General features: G+C 42.8%; 2 protein-coding genes across 4 annotated transcripts in view; one reads left to right on the plus strand and one right to left on the minus strand.

Annotated features, from left to right (window-relative positions):
- Positions 1 to 1,856: 1,856 nt before the first annotated feature.
- Positions 1,857 to 6,127, plus strand: LOC102062177 (cytoglobin-1). Its single transcript, XM_005488706.3, has 3 exons — positions 1,857 to 2,567; positions 4,466 to 4,697; positions 5,875 to 6,127. Exons 1-3 carry the CDS (start codon positions 2,473 to 2,475, stop codon positions 6,001 to 6,003), a joined length of 456 nt encoding a protein of 151 aa, XP_005488763.1. The 5' UTR covers positions 1,857 to 2,472; the 3' UTR covers positions 6,004 to 6,127.
- Positions 6,128 to 12,174: 6,047 nt separating this feature from the next.
- LUC7L2 (LUC7 like 2, pre-mRNA splicing factor) overlaps positions 12,175 to 20,641 on the minus strand; it is a 29,901-nt gene continuing 21,434 nt past the window's right edge. For 2 of the 3 annotated variants that reach the window (XM_005488707.4, XM_026794556.2), the window contains exons 5-10: positions 20,325 to 20,468; positions 19,125 to 19,301; positions 17,022 to 17,113; positions 16,129 to 16,158; positions 15,013 to 15,207; positions 12,175 to 13,089 (exon numbers count right to left, since the gene is read on the minus strand). In XM_005488707.4, the coding sequence (XP_005488764.1) occupies positions 12,897 to 13,089; positions 15,013 to 15,207; positions 16,129 to 16,158; positions 17,022 to 17,113; positions 19,125 to 19,301; positions 20,325 to 20,468 (831 nt within the window). In that variant the 3' untranslated portion in view covers positions 12,175 to 12,896. The remainder of the gene's footprint in view (positions 13,090 to 15,012; positions 15,208 to 16,128; positions 16,159 to 17,021; positions 17,114 to 19,124; positions 19,302 to 20,324; positions 20,469 to 20,641) is intronic. The other variant, XM_005488708.4, reaches the window with a different exon arrangement.

The following is a 20,641-nucleotide window of genomic DNA, read 5'->3' on the forward strand; positions in this document are numbered from 1 at the left end:
AGAAATTATGCTTGAGAGGATTCACTACCTTTGGCGTAATAAACAAAACAAACCACAGGAGAGGAAAAAGAAATAAACCAAGCACTCATCCTTTTGCTTGCTCACATGTGAGGAGGTATCAGCAATGACTTCATGATTAAACAGCACATTTTCCATAGCTTTTTCATTTCCAGGCCAAAATAAATGGGTTTCTGAGGCTTTTTTGTTTCAGTTGCTAGAGATTGCTGAGATGTTGCATAAATGTATATAGCCCTGTTAGAAGTGTCAAAACTTTGTGAGGGATTATTGTGTTCATCTTACAAGGACTTGGCAAATCATGCAAGGGGAAAATAGAAGATAATTTTACAAAACAGTAGAAGTAACACCAGAGGATGGAAGAATAGAAAAGTATGTCACAGAGAGAGCATGGTGATGTGCTTGAGGGAAGATGTCATTGCTTTGTCTGGTCAGGGATTGCCCTGTGCTGCTGACATCTGGTTTGGTCACAGACAAAATTGTCACACTGGCCCCAGAACTGGGCCCACCAAGTAAGATAAGTGTGCCTTCATGGAAATGTGTTTAAGAAAGGGCAGGGAACACTGAAGAGGGAGAGACAAGTTCAGGGCAGGTACAGTATCCAACAGGATGATGACCAGTGGAAGAGCCCATGCTGGAGCAGGTGAGTAGGACACAAGGAGCAGCAAGAGCAAGGGACTCCCACACACCAAGCTCAGCTCCTGCACCACCCATGGCCTCACCAAAAGGTCTGGTTGTAACCTGCAGCATGGAGTGGGGAAACAGGACAGGGGGAAGTGAGGCATCTAAGTCTTGGTTGGCTGTTTTTGTTACTTGGCAATAAAGCAATTGGATTGAAATTTCTCAACTCAAAATAGGTATTTTTGGCCCATGACAGATGTCTGACTATGTATCAAGGGATGGAGCATGTTCATACTGCAGTGTCCCAGAGGAGAATGGGGGAAAGCAGAGAAGTCTACTAGGGCAGAATGTTTTGGATTGGAAGGGACTTTAAAGATCCAGTTCCAACCCCCCTGCCATGGGCAGGGACACCTTCCACTAGACCAAGTAGCTCAAAGTCCCCTCTAGCCTAGTCTGGAACTCTTCCAGGGATGGGGCACCCACAGATGCTTTGCAGCTTTCTACCAGACTGCTCTTTGTTTGCTGTGTGGTAAAAAGGGAGAGAGAGGCAAGAGGGGACAGATTTCAGTGAGGTCATTTGAGGCCTCCCGCAGCAGCAGTGGGACACAACCATCACCAAGACCAGTCCGTCTCTATGAGTTTGCATCCAGCACTTTCCTTCTGCCCTGGGGTATCAGGCTGGTTTTTCTTGACATGCTGCATATTTTCCCTTCACACCTGTTCCTTCCCTCCTCTAAACCATCCCAAACAATATGAGGTTTTATCTCCTCTCAGCATCCAGCAGCAGTTTCTCAAGCCCCTTAGCCCTTATTTTGCGTGCATGCCCTGGAGTTAACCAGAACATTCCTGCCAGAGGTTAAGCCCAGGCATTGCATGGATAATCCGTGAAAACTTTTTGCCTCCAATTCCAAGTGACCATGACTGTAACAAGTGCAGAGATGCTGTCTGCAGCTCCACTCTGGCCCTTCTTCCACCCCTTTCTCTGTCTCCCAGGCAGTCAGAGCTCAGAGACAGGACAGAGATCCCAGCTGCCAGCCAAGAGGGTTAGGAAAGTGAAATGGCTCTGCTTCTGGCCTGGCTGTGCCGCACCCTTTACCTGCAGTGCTAAAAGGAAGTGGCTTTGCAGGGCACTATGCCCATGGATGCTGTGCCACGCTGCCATCACCATCCCTGCAACACTGACATTTTGGGCTGGTGAAGCCTCCCACCCTCATGGGACCAAGGCTGGGAGCAGCTGTGGGGTGAGCCCCTGTAAAACCAGAGAGCTGTGGGGAAAGCAGAGACCGTGGCATGAAGGCAGGGCTGGAGAGAGTTGCTGGACTAGAAACAGGATCTTTGACTGAAAGACCAAAGAGTGCCAGGGAGAGAGGATGGCAGGGCACCACAGTGCCCTCAGCACAGCAGCACTCTTGGGAGAAAACCAGGAAAATTAGTGCTCAGGCAAGGATCACCTTCAGAAAAGGAGCCAAGCACTGGCTTTGGCAGGGGAGAGAGGGGAAGAGAATTTGTAGTTTTTTCCTCCACTGAAAACTGCCTTTTTTCCCTTCGCTCCTCAGACAGTGAGACCTTTGCTTTGGCACCTGACCTATGACTACAGGGCTAGTCCTCTTCCTCATGTGGTCGGTTTCTTTCCTGATTAAAAGTGATTAGGTAGCTCTAAAACCTGCAGAAATGTTACTGAGGGTAACAGAGACAAAGAGACCCTTCAAGATCTCTTAAATCCCCATGGCAGTATTTAGAGAGCCCTGAGGAGAGAACTGGAGCAGAAGGACCCTGCAGGACCTCCCTGTCCTTCTCCTTCCTGCTGCACCCTCTGTTGCCAACATCTCCTCCACCATGTCACTTTCTGAAGCAGAGGTGCAAAGTGCTCGTGGTGCCTGGGAGAAGATATATGTGGATGCTGAGGACAACGGGACAGCTGTGCTGGTCAGGTAAGGAAAGAGCCCATCCAACTGCTACCCTGGAGGAGTGAAGGTGGAACAGCAAGGATGGAGTTACTGCCTAGGAGCATGTCATGATGTTTTTCATGCAGCCCTTGCTGGGAAGAGGAGCAATCCACACGAAAAATAAAAAGAAAGGGGTAAGGGGATGGGAAAAGAAGAAGAGACAAGAGCAACATCTTCACCCATGTAAGGTAAAGAAAATGTGGTATGAAAGAGAATGGAAACAAAACATGGGCGTTATTCCCCTCTTCCTCTTTACCTCTAAACTCTTCTAATGCTTTTTAAAAGCTCTATATTTCACTTCTGATTCTCCTTCAGCCTCAGTCCATCCACTCCACTGTATTATAATCTTTCTGTGGACTTTCCTCTCTTATTTTCCATCCTGTTTCCCTCTCTTCTGTTGACCTTTCACATAGTCCACTCTCATCTGGGACTTACATCACTTCCATAAGCATGGATCAGTTCAAATACTTTTTCTAGTTATCAGACATTTACCCCTCCCTCCAGCTTCCTTGTATGTCACACCTTGTGCCTGGATTCCCCTCACAAAGCTTTACATGCTGCTCTTTCCATCCGCAGGTGGCACAATCTGAGCAAGTTAGGGTCAGAAATGCAGCCATAAAATGTTAGTAGCATCCAGTAGCTTGCCTCCCTGGGCTAATTTACCCTAGAAGGTTTTGCTTTAGTGTCCTACAGCCCCAGGCCTGCCTATAGAGAAGGTCAGGGCTTCCCAGGACAAGAGAGACGTGGCCATAATGGAAGGAGTCCAACAAAGGGCAAGGAAGATGATAAGGGGACTGTAGTATCTCTCCAATAAAGAAAGGCAGAGAAAGCTATGACTGCTCAGCCTGGAGAAGAGAGAACTCAGTGGAATCTTGCCAGTGTGTACATAAAACCCTGAAGGGAGAGTGCAATGAAGGCAGAGCCAGGCTCGTCTCAGTGGAGCCACGAGACAGGACCAGACTCAATGGGCCCAAACTGAAACACAGGATGTTCCCTTCAACATCAGGAAACTTTTTTTTTTTTTTTTTTACTTCTGAGTGGAACTGAGCAGTGGCACAAATTGCCCAAAGAAGTTGTTGAGTCTCCGTACATGGAGATACTCAACAGCCATCTGACCATGGTCCTGGGCAACTGGTTTGACCAGTGGTATTGACCCAGATGACCTCCAGAGGTTCCTTCAAGCCCAACCATTTTGTGACTCTTTTTTGTCAAGTGCAATGTGGAATTTGCTATGGATATTTCAGGTGGATAACCAGTTTACCCAAAGGAGTGAACTGCTTTTTAAAAACAGTTTGACCAAGATGACTGTAATTGATCAAAGGTAATTTCAAACACACCGAAGTGTGTTACTTTTGAATAAATGGAATGAGCAGTACCCCATACTCAAACAACAACCTATCACAGGCAGTAAGAATGTTTTGCAGTGGACTCTAGGAAGGGATTAATTAACAAAACCAATAGTAGGGTTTCTCTATGAAAACATCCACCAGTATCACAGTAGTCATATCTGTTGTCCAGAACATCTTTGGGAATATTAAACTGTCACAGTCACCCCATGTGAACGTGCTGCCACTTCTTTGTGAAAGTAACACACAGAAGATATTATCTTTAGAAGGAGTGGAATAAGTTCATTATAGGTTTTAAGGTGGAATGAGCAAAGGAAATGCCCTGGAGAGGCAAGGGAGAGAGGACTGGCTGCTATGTGCCTGGGGGTTATGCACAGGTGCAAAAGGCAAAGGAGAAACAAGGAATGCAGAAGTGTCTGTTCTAATAAAGAGAAGGGGAAAAGAGACATAAATGTGGAAGGCAAGGCCTGGAATGTGTGGCTATATCTGCATTAATACCTTGGTTCACAAGTCAGGATATCTCTCATTCCTCAACAGGATGTTTACTGAGCACCCAGACACCAAGTCCTACTTCACACATTTCAAAGGCATGGACTCTGCTGAAGATATGAAACAGTCAGATCAAGTCAGGGGCCATGGCAAGAAGGTTTTCAGTGCCATCAACGACATGGTGCAACACCTGGACAACTCTGAGGCTTTTCTTGGGATAGTGACCCCACTTGGCAAGAAACATGCCACCCAGCTGAAGATTGACCCCAAAAACTTTAGGGTGAGTGAGCAGCCCTCTTCCCAAAGGGTGTAATTGTGAGGAGGGCATGTTTTCCCCTTTGAGGGGTAGAACTGAGGAACATAGGCTTTGTCTGCAGGAATACATATATATGCCTCAGAGAATGGAGGTGGTGGAAGGTGAGGAGGTTGGTGGTGGAAGATGGCAGGAGTGAGAGATCTGGCATTGGTGGGGAAGATGGCTGGAGAGCAGATGTGGTGCAGGCAGGTGATGTGGTGGGAGCCGCACAGCTGCCCATGAGTTGTAGAGGGTTTTCTCAGAGCAATATGATTCCTACACCTGCCATTTAATAACAAGATACAGAAAAGCACTTCTAACACTGAGCTTCAGTCCCTGATGTATTTTTTATCTTGTAACAGGAGCTGAGCTTTTCCAGGACAACTAAACTAGCTGTTATTGAGCAACAATGACAATAGCATTGTCATAATTAAACAAACTCAAATAATAAATACAGGATCAACTTACTTGCCCAGATCCACCTAAGGTCACTAGCAGAGTGCATTTATAACTATTTTGTCTGCCTTACACAGCAAAAAGAGGCACCTTCTGGCAAAGATTATTTCCAAATGGAGGTGATTTCAAAAGCAGTGGGCCAAATTTTCAATGAGTGGGAAAATAACTGATGATTTCTGGCTGAAAATACTTTTTCAGGGTAAAAATGCACACAAAACAATAAATGTTATAGAGGAAAGGAGTTGGCATTTCAAAATATACCACCTCCCTCACTGCAAGAACTCTGCTACAGTGGGCTGGATAGCTAGCGAGCAGGAAAGGTCAGGGAAAAACTAAGCCCCCAAGCCATGTATATATTCCACAGGTGTCCAACAAAGGGCTCATCATGGCCTCTAAATATGTGGGACAGTCCCCTGCCTGGAGAAGGATTGCACTGGATGGATGAAGCACAGCTCAGTCCTATACAGCCATCCTAAAGTGAGAGGTGCAGTCAACATTAACTGGGGTAGTTAAAAACACCAGCAGCAGTTTTTTTGTGAATTCTGTAATGCAGCTTATTTTCCATGCCCTATTACAAGCTCTGCAGGTCATGTGCTCTGAATTGTTCTTCTACCCCTTTCTGCCCCCCAAGAATCCCAGCTAAAGATATGTAAGTTCTTAGGGAGAAAAGTTCACCGTGGTTGTTTCTTCCCTTCTCCTTGTTTAGATTATCTGTGACATTATCTTACAACTGATGGAGGAGAAATTTGGCGGAGACTGCAAAGCTTCCTTTGAGAAGGTGACCAATGAAATCTGTACCTACCTGAACAATATCTACAAAGAGGAGGGTTGGTGAGGCTGTGCACCCTCCAGGCTCTTCAAACAACTTACCAGCACTGATTTGCTGCTTTTGGGCCCCCAGCCACAGCTGGGAAAATTAAAATTTAAAAATAAAAAAAGCAAGAAAAAAGGCTTATACAATATAGAATATCAATGTCAGTAATTCCTTAGCAAACTGAGTTTCTACAGCTAAACAAAACCTGCAGATACATCAAAGTCAACCTACAAATCCTGATTTGCTTTGCAGTTTGTTTCAGGTGGGTTCCTCTGGCCACTGTCCCTGAAGACTGCATTTTAAGATGGTGACTTTAAGCTTTCTAGTCCTAAAAGAAAGACTTGCTCCTGCCAGCAGCACCAGCAGCTCTTTGGCTCACCTACCACCTCTCTATCCTCATGAATGACAGGACATTTTGGAGCATCTCCACAATCTTTGTAGAGGTCATTATTTAAGAGGCCTGAGTTTTGTTTTGTGTTTGAACTTAAACAAGGGGGAAGTGGTGTATGGGAATGACCAGCATCTGGGGGAGACATGAGGAAAGTCCCATCTTGCAGGAGCCAGGAGATTTACCCAACCTTGGTTTTTCAGAGCAGCTTTCAGCACAAGGGATGACAACACTGAGTGTGGTCACCACTGGACACCTCTGGGCAGGGATGAACATCTCCAGGGTGTGGATTTCACTGTGTTACTCCCAGGAAATTACTTGGGTTGAGTTCCCCCATGAAGCAAGAGTAGAGCTCGCTGGCTCTTGTGCACTGAGAATACACCCAGCTGAGGGAGACTGCTGCCTTGCTGTGTGGGCAGCTCAGCCTGGCACGGGACTCATTCTGTCCACTCACACAGCCTGAGCCTTCCTTCAGTGTTAACTGGGTCCTGAACCGTTTAATTGCTTTTCCTGGTATTCCTTAGACTTGGAAATAATCAGCTAATAACTGCAAATCACCACACGCTGGTTTGCTTCAGTGTAATGCAATAAACACAGAGAAAGCAGATGTGCCCTCTCATTTGCTTTGCAGAAAAGGTGATGTGCAGCAGTGGCAGCTGGTTTCAGTGCACATTTCCTGGTGGTACTGGGGGATTTCCAAAACCACCTCAAGCTCCCACCCAGGCACTCATTACACTTGTGGCAGTCAGGCTTCTCATGAGTTCCACTTAACCATGATGCAAGTTTTGTAACCAAGCAAAAATGCAGATGTTTCCTTCATTTAACATGTAGCTTTCATCACCCACTGCATTTGGCAAAGGATGCTGCATCCCAAAGTCCAGAAGAGGAACTCTAGCCAGAGGGGAAGATGGGACAGGCTGCTTTATTTGCTTCAGTTTTCTGTTCAGCTCAAGGAGAAAGGGAAGCATATCTCACAGAATTGGCAAAAACTGTAAAACAAGAACAATATGTGTAAAAAAACTATTTATAGTCTCAAATCCCTCTGAAGGAGTACAAGTAGTTAAAGCTCAGAAAAGAGGTGGTGGCAGTTCTTTACTCCCATTGCTCTGCTGCAAACCAGTTTGGAAGATTTGAAGGCAGGTTAGAAAAGTTAGAGTGGTTCCAATGCAAAGTCCCCACCCACTTACCAGCTTCCAGAGATGGAGACAGAGGCTCCAGCGGGGCTGAAGGTGCCTGAGGGCCAATGCTGTAAAAGTGTCTTCTTTGCAGCCCCTCTGAGCCAGCACCTGGAACGATTTCTAACCCTTGTGCACTTAAATGAGCATCAATACTTTACCATCAATACTTTACCAAAGTCAGCACTTGTCAGATGGTTTCAACCTGGGAAAGGGCTGTACAGCCACGGCAGCTCCTGCTGCTCTCAGGCCCTTTGTGACCTTGCTGGTGTCCAGCCCTACTTTGCTGCTAGTTAATCCTGCTTTTCTGATGGAGCATCTCCTATAACTCTGATTGCCTGCGGTGCTCTGGCAGCACCACTGAGCCTAGAGAAAGGGATTTGGGACTGCAGTTTGCCCAGCAATGGGAACTGAAAAGCCAGAGCCAGGAGAGTTAAGGTCATGAGAGAACTTTCTGATTGCCTGCTGACTCCATTACATGCCCACAGAGGGGAAAGCAGGGAAAACCAGGGCTAGAAGCAACCATTTCTTCCTCTTTCCTTGCATTTCCAGCTGCTGATGCAACATCTGTTTGCCAGGGGAAAGGGACCGGCGTTAGTGTTCAGGGGCCTGTGGTCCGGCCTGGCTGGTTGCTGAAATTCGGCATTTGCAGGCTGCCTCCCAGACCCAAGCAGGCACCAGTGCCGACTGGGGCTGGTTTGGCAGTGCCAAGTGGCTCCTGCAATCTGCCATCAAGAACCTGGCCCGGTGAGTTTTGTTTGCCAACAAAAAAGGGCCGGCGTTGGTGTTCGGGGGCCTGTGGCCCGGAGTGGCCAGTCAGATCCCGAAATTCCATGTTGCACAGGATGCTGCTTCACAGTTTTGCAAACTGCAGGGAAAGACAGATTTCAGGTCTTACTGAAAAGAATTAATAATCACATGAGCAGTAACAGGGCATGAATTTATTAATCAAGTGGAAAAAAGTGATCATAGCATAAAACTAAAGAGAAACCCCTTTCATGCAGGAATGGACAGAGAGTGCATTAACGTTTTTTATAAGCCCCTACATCAGAAGAAACTAATCTCTACTGCCTTGGAATAAAGGAAAGTGATACTGAGGAAGATGGCATGTGAAATGTGGGACAGAGAACAGTAAACAGGAGGGGTTATCAGGTGGTGCACGCCCCTACAGAACACTCTGTACGCTGCCAATGCCTCTGAACCGTGGCTCATTCTGCATTTAGACTTAGTTTAATGCTGACTACAACATCCAACTTCTGTGCCCATACAGCTTAACCTATCTGCTTGGATGTAGCCACCTAAGCCCTCGGCTGCCTTGCACTGGCCCCAGGGGTCAAGTCTTGATACCATTCTCTCTTCTGCTACATAGATAATCCCTGCTTGATTTAACATTTGCTCAGTCATCACTTTGCACTGGCTTAGAGAGCCAGTTTACCTATTTTTCCCATTCCCCCTGGGGATGGGTGGTGCAAGATACGCTAGACGGGGAGAGGGGCTCCCGGGCAGGGCTATCTATCATTGAAGCAATGGGATGGGAACTCCCAGATGCAACAGCTGATGGAAGGCATGGGGACAGAGGCTCTGGCAGCTCCACGGGCAAGTCTTATGTTGGGTAATGGGATCCAGTGGCACTAGGCCAAGCTTTGGCTTGGAAATGTCACCATTTTACTGCGTGGTTCCTCCTGTTGCAGTGGGAAAAGCAACACACAGGCTGTGGTGGCACGGAGCCAGACGGCCCAGGGAGGTGGCTGAGTTGCCATCCATGGGGGTACTCAGAAGGCAGGAAGATGTGGCACTTGGGGACATGGTTTAGTGGTGGGCTGGGCAGTGCTGGGTTAATGGGAGGATCCGATGTTCTTGATGGGCTTTTTCAAAGTAACCAATTCTGCCATTCCATGTTCAGGCTCATTTCTGGCAATATGCCATTCTCCAGCTCCTTAGCATCTTAACCTTTTTGTTTTGTACTCCCCTGACTAATCCAGACTGATTATGAGATATGGGAATGATGCTTGCAGGTTCATTGCAGTTCAAACACTTTAAATCAGTTATTTACTTTTTCTGCTCATTTTGTACATCTTCAGTTTGAGAACAACTGCTATAGAGCTACAACTGCATTAGCAAAATTTCCAAGATCTCAAAAGCTGATGCTCATCTACAGCACCCCTAGGTTCCCTCAAGAGCTCCATTTCACAATCTATTTAACCATGAAGACTAAGGTCAGTCCATACCACACTTTAGCTGTCCAGCAGGAAATGTACAGGTGATGAATACCTCAGTTTTTCAGTCCTGGAAATTAAGGTCATTGGGTTCTGATGAGTGGAAGATCCATATTTAGGCACAACTCTCCTCTTCTGATAGATGCTCCATATCTGTTGCATCCTAAGTGTGTTTCATCAGTCATCTTAATTTTTTCTTCCCAACTGCACTTCAGTCCTGTATTTTCACAAGTAATTCAGATTATTTTATGAGGGAATCAGAGATACCTTCCTGCTTAACATTAAGTGTGGTACTTCCTCTACATAAGGGAAGGCCCAAACCCAATCTCCCTTCTGCAATTTAAATTTAAAAGCCATTTGTAAAATGGATAGCATATTATCCAGAATTTGCTAGCATGGAGTCTAGGCACTGTTTTGTCACAGTACGCAAGTTTCACCCACCCTCCCTTCCTCCCACTTTTTATAATACAAAATTTCTAGTTGCTGGCTGCAGGCAGAGACAGGTCCTGAGTATTTCTGGAATATAATCCAGAAAGGAATTCCAAAAGAATCACTGGCATTTGTGCTATGTAAGATATATTTGAAATGACTGGTCACCTTTTGTCACACCACTAGAATTCCATTAACAACTGTGTGATGATAGATGTTTTCAAGCTCTTGGACTCTGGCTATAGCAGACAGACAAACACCTGGGCCATCCAGGAAATCAAGAAACAGTCCCAGGAAGGAAACTCATGCTCAGAATTCAAATGGATAAATAAATAAATGGTTAAGTAGTTAGTCATCATCACTTTGGCAGCTTAAAATGATGTGAATTCAAAGTGGAATGTGCAGTGCTGGATCCAAGTCCTTGCAGAGGTGTAAATGTCCTGTTCTAGCTTTCACTGCCAGTCAATACACTGCTAAATTATCTTCAGTGTTAGGATTATCACCCATGTGCTCTGACCATACCAAAGATGCTACAGAAATGACACTGAGGAGGGATGCACAGAGTGAATGGTGTTACACAAGGATGTTAGCAGGCGGTCATAGGCACTTGCACTAGGGAGAGACAGGCTGCAGAACCTGCTGGAAATGCCAACAGAGCATTACAAACACTGCTCTTAAGCATCACTATTAGGTAACTCAGTGGTGTGACCACAAGAAGGAAAATTTACCAACGTCTAAATTCTACTGTGTGGGAGTAGGGGCATATCTGAGTAGCTTAAATACCCCAAAGCACTTTAAATCCAACAGAACAGACAGCAACCCCTTCGGATCAAGGGCATCCTCAGCAAGCTGGTGCAGTCAACACACTGGAGGAAAGGGATACCATCCACAGGGACCTCAACGGGCTTGAGGCGTGGGTTCCTGCAAAGCTCAAGAAGTTCAACAAGGCCAAGTACAAGCTGATGCACCTGGGCCAGGGCAATCCCAAGCACAAATCCAGACTGAAGGATGAACAGATGGAGAGCAGCCTTGCTGAGAAGGACTTGGGGTGAATGTGGGGCTGGGCACAACCCAGCAACATGCACTCAGAGCCCAGAAAGCCAAACATGTCCTGGACTGCACCCAAAGCAGTGTGAGCAACAGGGTGAGAGCAGGGATTCTGCCCCTCTGCTTTGCCCTGGTGGGACCCCCACCAACCCCACCTGCAATGCCGCATCCAGCTCTGGGATCCTCAGCACGACAAGGACATGGACCATGGAGTGGGTCCACAGCAGGCCACAAAGATGATCAGAGGGATTAAGCACCACTCCTGACAGTTCAGGTTGTTCGGCCTGAAGAAAAGGCTCTGGAGAGATCTTACAGAATGTTCTAGTACCTAAAGGGAGCCTACAAATGGAGAGGGGCTTTTTACAATGACATGTAGTGTCTGGACAAGGGGGAATGGCTTTAAATTGAAAGAGGGTAGATTTAGACTGGATATTAGGAATCAATTCTTTACAGTGAGGGTAGTGAGGGGTTGCCCACAGAACTTGTGGATGCCTTATCCTTGGAACTATTCAAAGCCAGGCTGGATGGGGCTCTGAGCAACCTGGACTAGAGATAGGTGTCCCTGACCACAGCAAGGGGGTTGGAACTGGATGATTTTTAAGGTCTCTTCCAACCCAAAATGCTCTATGATTCTGTCTCCACATGTTTCTGCTTTTGAAGATTTTAGAATAATCAGGACTGCAAGAGGAATGACTGCTTCTCCTAGAGCACATCTGTACGTTAAAAATTCTAATAATCAGATATTTTTAAAATGACTGAACTGCCAGTTAACCACCTTAACAGACCAGAATATCCTTGTTAAGTTATTGGACAATATGGTTTCTTTTAAATTTTTTTTTATTTCTTTTGTTCTTAATTTTTGTTTGTTTTTGCTGGTTCTTTTGTTTGTTTTAATACAATTAAAGATGTACTCCACAAGAAAAAGCAGAAAGAGTCCTTCTGGAAAAAAAACAAATATATTGAACACATACCAATCAAATGGTACAGATATGGGACTGGCTTTGATTTCAAAATTTAAGTAGAAATAAAAAAGATGTAATGCAACAGCTGTTCAATTTCCAAGTCTAAGTAGGCACTGTAAAAAGACATTTCCGCTTTCTCCAGCACACATTCCTGTCTAAATGCTCCCACTGTAATCAACTCCTAGGATCCCAAACAAAAATAAAACCCAACACTGGGAACATAATCTTAAAGTTAATATCCATCCACCCACCCTCTTACAAAAAAGCAAACAAAAAAAAATCCCCCCAAATACAACCTTTCAATGCTGCTGTTTTGACTGGAGCAGAATTGGAGAATTTATAAAGGTTCAAAAGCACCCAAGGCAAGTAGTACAATACAATTTGTTCACTAACTTGTATTGGAAAGGAGATTAAAAACATTGAGATCTGCATCTTGGTACATAAAACTGTTGTCCTGAATAGAGAGAAATCTTTCAGAAAAGTTTTACAACTTGGTGGAAGTCCAGGACCCAGCTTTAGGCACCATTAATTCATGGGGTTTAATTCTGACTTTGTTATAACCACTTTTATATACTGTACATCTACCCTAGTTGTATCAGTGTTGGAACTGCTCACTGGTGTCCCTTTGAACAACTGTAAACTAAACCAAAGTATGCAACTCCATAGGAAGCTAGAGATCAGGTGAATATACAGCCAGTTATATCTCCCCTGCTTCACGCTCCTCTGAGCTCCTCGGCTCCTCCGAGCGGCCGTTGGCGCTTTCGTACGAACGTTTCTTGTCTTTGAAATCCCGCGGCGACCTCTCCCTCGAGCTTCTGTCTTTGTCGCGGGATGTTCGATCGCGATCTCTCGAACGCTCTTTGTCTCTGGAAGATCTTTCTTTAGAGGATCTGAAAGGTGCAGTGCATTTGAGAATTCAAGTTAGACATGAACTGGTAGCTATCAATCAGCACTTAGGTTTTATATTTTTCTTCTTTTTCCAGCCCAGCTTTACATTTATATAAACAGAAGTGTATGAGAAGACACCAAATCATTCTACCCTTCTCCCTTTCCTACTTTAAATCCTACCTCAAAGTACTTGTCTTTTATCTACATTTATTACAGAGCCCAGATTAAGTTCAATGTGCTTGACTACATCTCTTTCAGCTTCCACCCCCAAGTTTACATTAACTGGAGTGGAGTGGAAATTTCTCATTTGCAGTCTCTAGTTTAAGAACAGCGTCTAGCCTTTCTCAGACTATAAATTACAAACTTAAAAAACACATATAAAAACAGGAGTTTGCTTAAAAGTAGCGGGAAATGAACTTGCATAATTCTGGAAGGGAGGCTCTATATGACAAACACAAACCAAATCTGGAATCTGTTCTACGACCATATTTTGTTATAAGAATTAACCTTTGTGTGACTTTGAAAGGTTGGGGTAGTGTTCTTTTTAGATATAGATAAATAGGCATTTTCAAAACCTTTATGATGGAGACAGAAAAGACCTGTTTTTTAAATGAACTAGATAAGTTTTAAACTAAATTAGCTACTTGTATGGGAGAAAAATGGATTAGACATTCTCCTCTATATTCCCTTACAGATGCACTTAGGTCTGTTTTTGAAAAACACTCCATCTGTATTTTATCATGTACTGCAATCACAAAATGTTTTCATACAGATTTTTACAGAAAAATTTTAACAGCTAGCCAATCATTTCCTAGTCAAAAAATCTGGTACTCTGGACCATGAGACTGTACTCTCTCCCCTTACAGAAAGTTACTATCACTTAACCTCCAAGCTTTAAAACTAAGGTTTTCAAAATCCTCTACTAATTTCCTTTTGTAAGCTTACAAAGAAGCGAACTTTCACATTAGTTGCTCATCTGGAAAGATTACTTCCCCTAGAATGTAGTGTTTTGCAAGACTTAGTACTTGCAAAAAACACTGGGATCCACAGGCATTACCCTGTTCCACAAACTACGTGTCACAGAAGAAAAGAAGCTACATGCCAAATAAGAACTTCATCCTGGATCTAGTTCAACTGTTCATCAAGTACCTTGTGCCCAAGTCCCCTGCAGAAGTAACTATGATTTAACTCCTGAAATAATTTGAACTATAAGCCCCACATGTGTGGCCACTTCAAAACCTGACCTTTTATGTTCTTGTAGGTGAACAGTCTCAGGGTTTTAAGACTGAGCACCCTTTCACTGTACTGCTCTCGAAGTATGCCACACTGTGCAATCCCAAGTCTTTCAAGCTATGCTCTCCTCATTAGTGTAAACAAGTCAGCCAATCCTCAGGAGCAGACAACAACTGAATCATTCAAAAGCAACAGCCCCAGCCTGCCCCCTGCAGTAATCTTTCCACGAGAGATCCTTGCAAAGCACAATCTTCAGATGCAGTTTACTTTCAGACATACCTAAACTTACTTTCATCTGGTGCAGTTCACAACAGATGGGTGTTGGGAACGAGAGCCCAAGGGAAAACCTGAATGCACTGACAGTAAGATGACTGCTGATATCCCTGGGTTCAAATGAAAATCAGCTGTTTCACTTCCTATGCTGCATGAAACTGGTATCAACTTGACACAAATACCCTGTAACACTCATCCAAAACAGAAATAATATATAACTCTGTTATTGATATATTAAAACAAAAAAGAGAATAAAGCACGCTGGTGTGTCAAATCATAAATATGCTGAAGTTGTAACTGAAATCTGAGACAGACTCAAAATGTGTTGAAATTACTAAGTGGTAAGCATAAACTCAATTTAGTATGAAAATTCTCATTGTGTGTTGGGAAAAGCCATTTATTTCTAGGGCAACATTCACCTCTTTTTGGAGCTGCGCTCTCGGCTCCTCTCCCTGGAGCTGTGCCTGCTTCTATGGTGGCTGCGGCTCCGGCTGCGGCTGGCGGAGCGGGACCTGTGGCGGTGCCGTTTCTCGCGGGATTTGGATCGAGTCCGTCTCTTGCGTTCCCGTGAGGCCGAGCGAGAGCGGTGTCTGCGGCGGTCCCGGGACCTAGACCTAGGAACAGAGAGGGCTTTCAGCACACGCTGCTCTCACCCAGCCACTCTCACCAGAGTGCTGTGAACATTACACACTCTATGTGGGAGCACATCTGTACAGAGAATGAATGGCCTGCAGTGTTCACAGCCATTGCAGTGTCTGATTCACAGGCAAACAGACAGGGGAAAGCAACATCAGAAAGAATACAAACTCCTTTTTGCCTAATGCAGACAATTTTATAGTTAATTCACGACTGTATGGCTACAGCATAGCAAATTCAGGCTCCTGAAAGCAAATAAAAATATGAAAAAATCTACTTTTTACATTTTAAAACTAGTATCTGTATCAGGGAAAGAAGAACTTAATGATGCAGTGACAGGGATCATCTGCCAGAATCTGTGTTATGATGTTCTTTAAAAACCAGACTATATTGTTCCCCATAGCTACAACAACAAAACTAATCTGGAAGGTTCTAAACACTACACAAATCTGGCATTTTCTTATTTTTTTTCCCCTGTCCAAATCACTTTGGAATCATACCTCACTGGTGACCTTCAACTGTGTAGATTTTAAACTACACTCATACTATCCATGGGTGATCTGATGAGTTAACCTGGTGCTTAGGGATTTTGAAAACATGGGCTTTCACTAAAAGGTATTAGCCAGAAGCTTTTGTAAAGAAAAACCAATTCTCTGTGTTTTAAGAGTTACTTGGGACATGAAGCTGCATTGTAATAGCCACAAAATAGATGTAGATGTATAAACTGAGTAGCATGGTGATAAATAGTGTACAAACACACAGAGAGATGACTATGTAACAGAAAGCTTTGTTTGTAAAGATGGACATCTTAAACTAACAGTGCTAGACAGTCTTAAAATGTTCCAGCTTGTGAAAGGCTAACTTCACCGCTGGTATTCCTTGTCTGCAGATTTATATACCTTTTGGCATGCTTGCTGTGGGATCTGGACCTGAAATAAATGGAAAATAGTAATTTTTCTTAAGAGAATCTCACTATCAAATAAAGTGCAATTTAGTAATAATAAACCGGACTAGCTGACCTGTTATTGTACTTCTTGCTTTAGCAGCAAGTATTTAAAGGCCTTTTATTTGATGTCAACATCTTTGTAACACGTCTATCAGGAAACACATCCCTGTTTTATGTTGGTTGGGTCTTTTAAAATTTATTATTGAGACAACTCTACTAGAAGCCCAGAAGATTATCTGACCAGCTCTTTAACTTACATCCCTCCCACAGAAAAAGTTTCCAGGGGAAGTCAGTATTCCCAGATTTCCTGATAGGCAGATAGTACCAAACTGCAACAGATTTCAGAAATTCACTGTTAACCTCTGAAACTTAACATGTCAAGAGAACTGCAACTCAGGTTCCATTCCACTCCAGCCCCACCAGGCCTGGAAGCTACTATTCCATAGAAGAACAGGGAACTGCCTTCCTTAATCATACACTGAACTGCTTCCAGTAAGAAAAATTTCAAACATCTCTGAAGGAAATTGTTAAGAGATGTAAGGCACTCATATGCATGCAAGCTCACGTCTGTCAGGTCTCAAAACAAGGTACACACCTGAAAATTACCCAAAGGCCCTTTGTTCAAATTTCTAGAGACAATACTATCAGCAGTTTTTAAAAATGCTTTTTATGAGAACAATTCCATGTTTTAAGATTTAGAATGAAATTCGGTCTCAATCCTTTTAAGTTTCCAAGAAATGCAAACTATTGCAATTCTGCCTATTTAGAAGTGTGTATGAACTGTATCAGTTTTCTTATTAAACATAAATAGGTCATAATGTACATGCAATTAAAACAGATCCCTACCTCCTTAGTTTCTCCCTTTCTTCTCTTTCCCTCTCCTCTCTACGTTTCAGACGTTCCTGATTTCGTTTCTCCTGTTTATCAGCCACAATCCTCTGAAAGTAAAAGAATATATTAAGTTATATTAAAAAATTTTTCACATGAAGGTGCTATAAAAATAATCTAGACAGTTAACATTCAGTTCTTTCCCTCAGGCATATCCCCTTTCCCTTGTGTATATTATTCCCACTCTCTTCCTCAGGATATATACATATATTTTATTTTTTTTCTTGAAGAAACAGAAGTTATTGCAGAAGAGCTGCACATGGGTGTTACATGAAGACCTGAAATATGCAGTTAAATATTAAGTTTTTAATAAAGGGGAATTCAGAACAGTAAGTCATGCCTTTAATGTGAGAGTTTTCATGCCAATCCTATCATATTTTGGACACTGGGGAAAGGCAGAAAGCAATCAGAAGTGGGAGAGTTAATTGTTTCTTAAAGGACTTGGTTGGGCCAACACCTAAGTTTTGAGGCTACTTGTTTCTGTACTATGACTGTGGGATAAAGTTAGAGCAGATGCTTCAGCTGATAGCCCCCAGGGTGAACTCACTACTACTGGGGACAAGGCACGCTCAGTAGAGGGCCCTCAGGTGTGCAACTCACAACTGGAGATCTGGCCAAACCCAAGTCTTGCCACCTTCTGGACATGATGCAAGAAATTCAACTCTTTGTTAAAGACCTTCTTCTGAGAGGTGGAATTGCCCCAGCAGCATCTTGATTAGATCTCTGAGGAGAGCTCTGAGGAAGGAGGGGATAGTTATTGTTTTCTTTCTTTATCAGCAAAGCACTTTGAAAGATTAATTTATTGATGCTTTGGGAATGTGAAATAGTTATCCATGCATATTTTTTTCCAAATGATGTAAATAATTAGTTATTTCAACCCTTTTTGTCAAATTATATCTATATTTCGTTCTACAACATCAGCAATTTAGCTACAAGCAAGGTTTCTTGTTCAAGTGACTCTTTGCATAATTTCATGGAGGGATCAGAGGAAGTACACATGACCTGTTCTAGGCTTAAATCTAAGATTTAAGTTACACCAGCTATAGTTAGGAGCCTGAATTGGCAACATCAACAGGAAGAGTTGGCTCTCCAAAGGGCAAGTCTCAGTATCCATGCAAGACAGCTGGAATATTACAGAACATAAACCAGTCCATTTATTCAAATCCAGTAGCAGCAATTCCTGCTCTGAGGAATTAAACCAATTTAGCTACTGTCTTTGCTGATTTCTACAGTTAAATTGCTTAACTGAACTATGAACTCCATAATTTGTCATAAATTAAGGTCATAAATGGCATCAGTGTTCAAATCCATCCTCTTGAAAACCAGAGGTCCAAAATATCATTCCAGTAAGTCTTTCTCCCAGCATATGATTTCTGGTCAAGATAGGTTATAATATTCCAACTGGATTTCAAATGTTTGAGCTACAGAGAACATGCACCATCCCCATAGCAATTATTTCTGACTTCAAGATATACATAATTTGGTATTCCCATTTTGGATAGCTACAGCCTTGAGTTGCTAGATTCTATTCAAAATAATTTCTTAATCTTTGTCCAGGTAAAATAGACAATTTGAGTTTTAGTCATTCATTATACAGCAAGTTGAGTTCCAAGCATTTCTTTACATTTTTTGAAAACTTTTCCAAGTGTTATTATCCTCCTTACTGCATGCTCTTGTCAAGAATCTCCTTATTACTTTTAGTCAATCATCTGGCTCAAACCAAAGTTCATTTGGCTATCTCCTATAACTGCTAAATATGTTTCAACATTGCTGTTGTTCACTCAAAATACAGTTCTCTATTTTAAAAAGAGATTCAAGTTCTTAGCTCCCAAGATGCATTACTTTGAATGTGTGTTTTAATCTACCTCAGTGCAAAAGAGGTCACTATCCAGGTAATTGATGCTAAATTAGAATATTTAGTGGTTTTAGGCTAATGAACTCCCAAAGTTTAAAGAGATATGAAAAAAAAAAAAATCACACACAGAGAAAGAAATACTCCATTAAGGCTGCCTGGCAAATAATTAAGTAGGAGCACACACAAAAAATGTAAGAATTATTTACCCTGAGTTCCTCAAGCTTCTCTCTTATTTCAATAAATCCCAAATGTAGTTTTCCTCCAAAGTGATCAGCAAGTCGTCGGTCATTATCATGAAGACCAAGGTAAGCCGAGCACACTTCACAAACCCGTAGCTTCTGCTGCTGAAAGCTGGAGGCAGGCATAGAATTCCTGTATACTTCCTAGAAAAGAAAAACATTTGCTGTTACTTCAAAATGCACATAAAAGGATGACACTTCACTGAAGATACACTACAAATAACCAAATTCAATGTACACCAGAACACCCTTTAGTTAATTCACACTATTCATACTTAAGTGTATCACTAAGATACAGGGCATGTTTCCTTATTGTGAAAACTGAACACATTTAAAAGCAGGACATCAACCGTTTTTGCAAACTAAAAAAAAAAAAAAAAAAAGTTGGGTAATTACTACCTTTATATTATATAGAAGGATGATGTACTTTTTCATGTACAACAATGAATAAACAGTAACACTACAATTACTATGTTGATGTATTATGAAAATATGACACTAGTTTTAATTCTGAATACCATTTAAAACAGCATTAGTTTCCTGAGAAATTTACCTGCTTTTTAGACAGTAATTGAACACATTATCTGAGCAAAATTTATCTAAAGACATTCAGATGATAGATCAGCAAGACTGCCAGCAATCCTTCTGGTACTATTGAAACAGCTGCAGATACTGGTTTCCAGAAATTTCAGTATCCTTGTGTAATACGATATGGAAGAGCTCTTGGTGAATTCTGTCACGTGAACATTACCATGATCATTCTGACTTTCCTGACACACAAGCCATGAACTCTCTTTTAGTGAAGACAATGGACCACTCCACTGAAGCCTTCCAGCATGAGGTTACAACAGGGTTGCCATAGCAAGAGCCATGAGACCAAACCAGGTGCAACCATCACAGCCACAAAGCTAGTGTTCACAGATACAACTGACCAACTCAGCCCAACTAAGATAAATGCATCATTTGTGCAAGGAAGTACAATTTTAATGGTATAGGAGTATATCGAGGGCAGAAACTTTAACTGGATGCCACAAAGCAATTTCTTTAGTTTTATATGTAGCAGTTAGCTGAGGAATTGACAGAGATGTCTTGCACTACACAGAGGCCAAGCAATTTAATATTTGACCCTGCCCTCTCCATCCCCCAATCCTTACACAATCAACTTACTTCTGCTTCTCTCTTCTTTACCCGAGCCTTCTCCACTTCATCCATTACTTTTTGAGATTCTTCCACATTCCCATCAGCTCCGAGCTGTTCTACTTTGGCCAACAGTTTCCCAATTTCTTCATTCAATTCATGAACTCTTTCAGCCTTGAAAGACAAGAAAAGGCTTAACACAGGAAATACTTTTAATTATGGAAAACAATCTGAACTACTACTGAGTTATGATGTGAAAAATTAGAAGGACAGAATTAAAAGAAACACACAGAGAGAACTTCTCCAGTTAGAACTAAAACAGAAAATGCCTCTCTGCAAAGAACATA

The sequence above is a fragment of the Zonotrichia albicollis genome, chromosome 4 (genome assembly GCF_047830755.1).
Source record: "Zonotrichia albicollis isolate bZonAlb1 chromosome 4, bZonAlb1.hap1, whole genome shotgun sequence".
Lineage (NCBI taxonomy): Eukaryota > Metazoa > Chordata > Aves > Passeriformes > Passerellidae > Zonotrichia > Zonotrichia albicollis.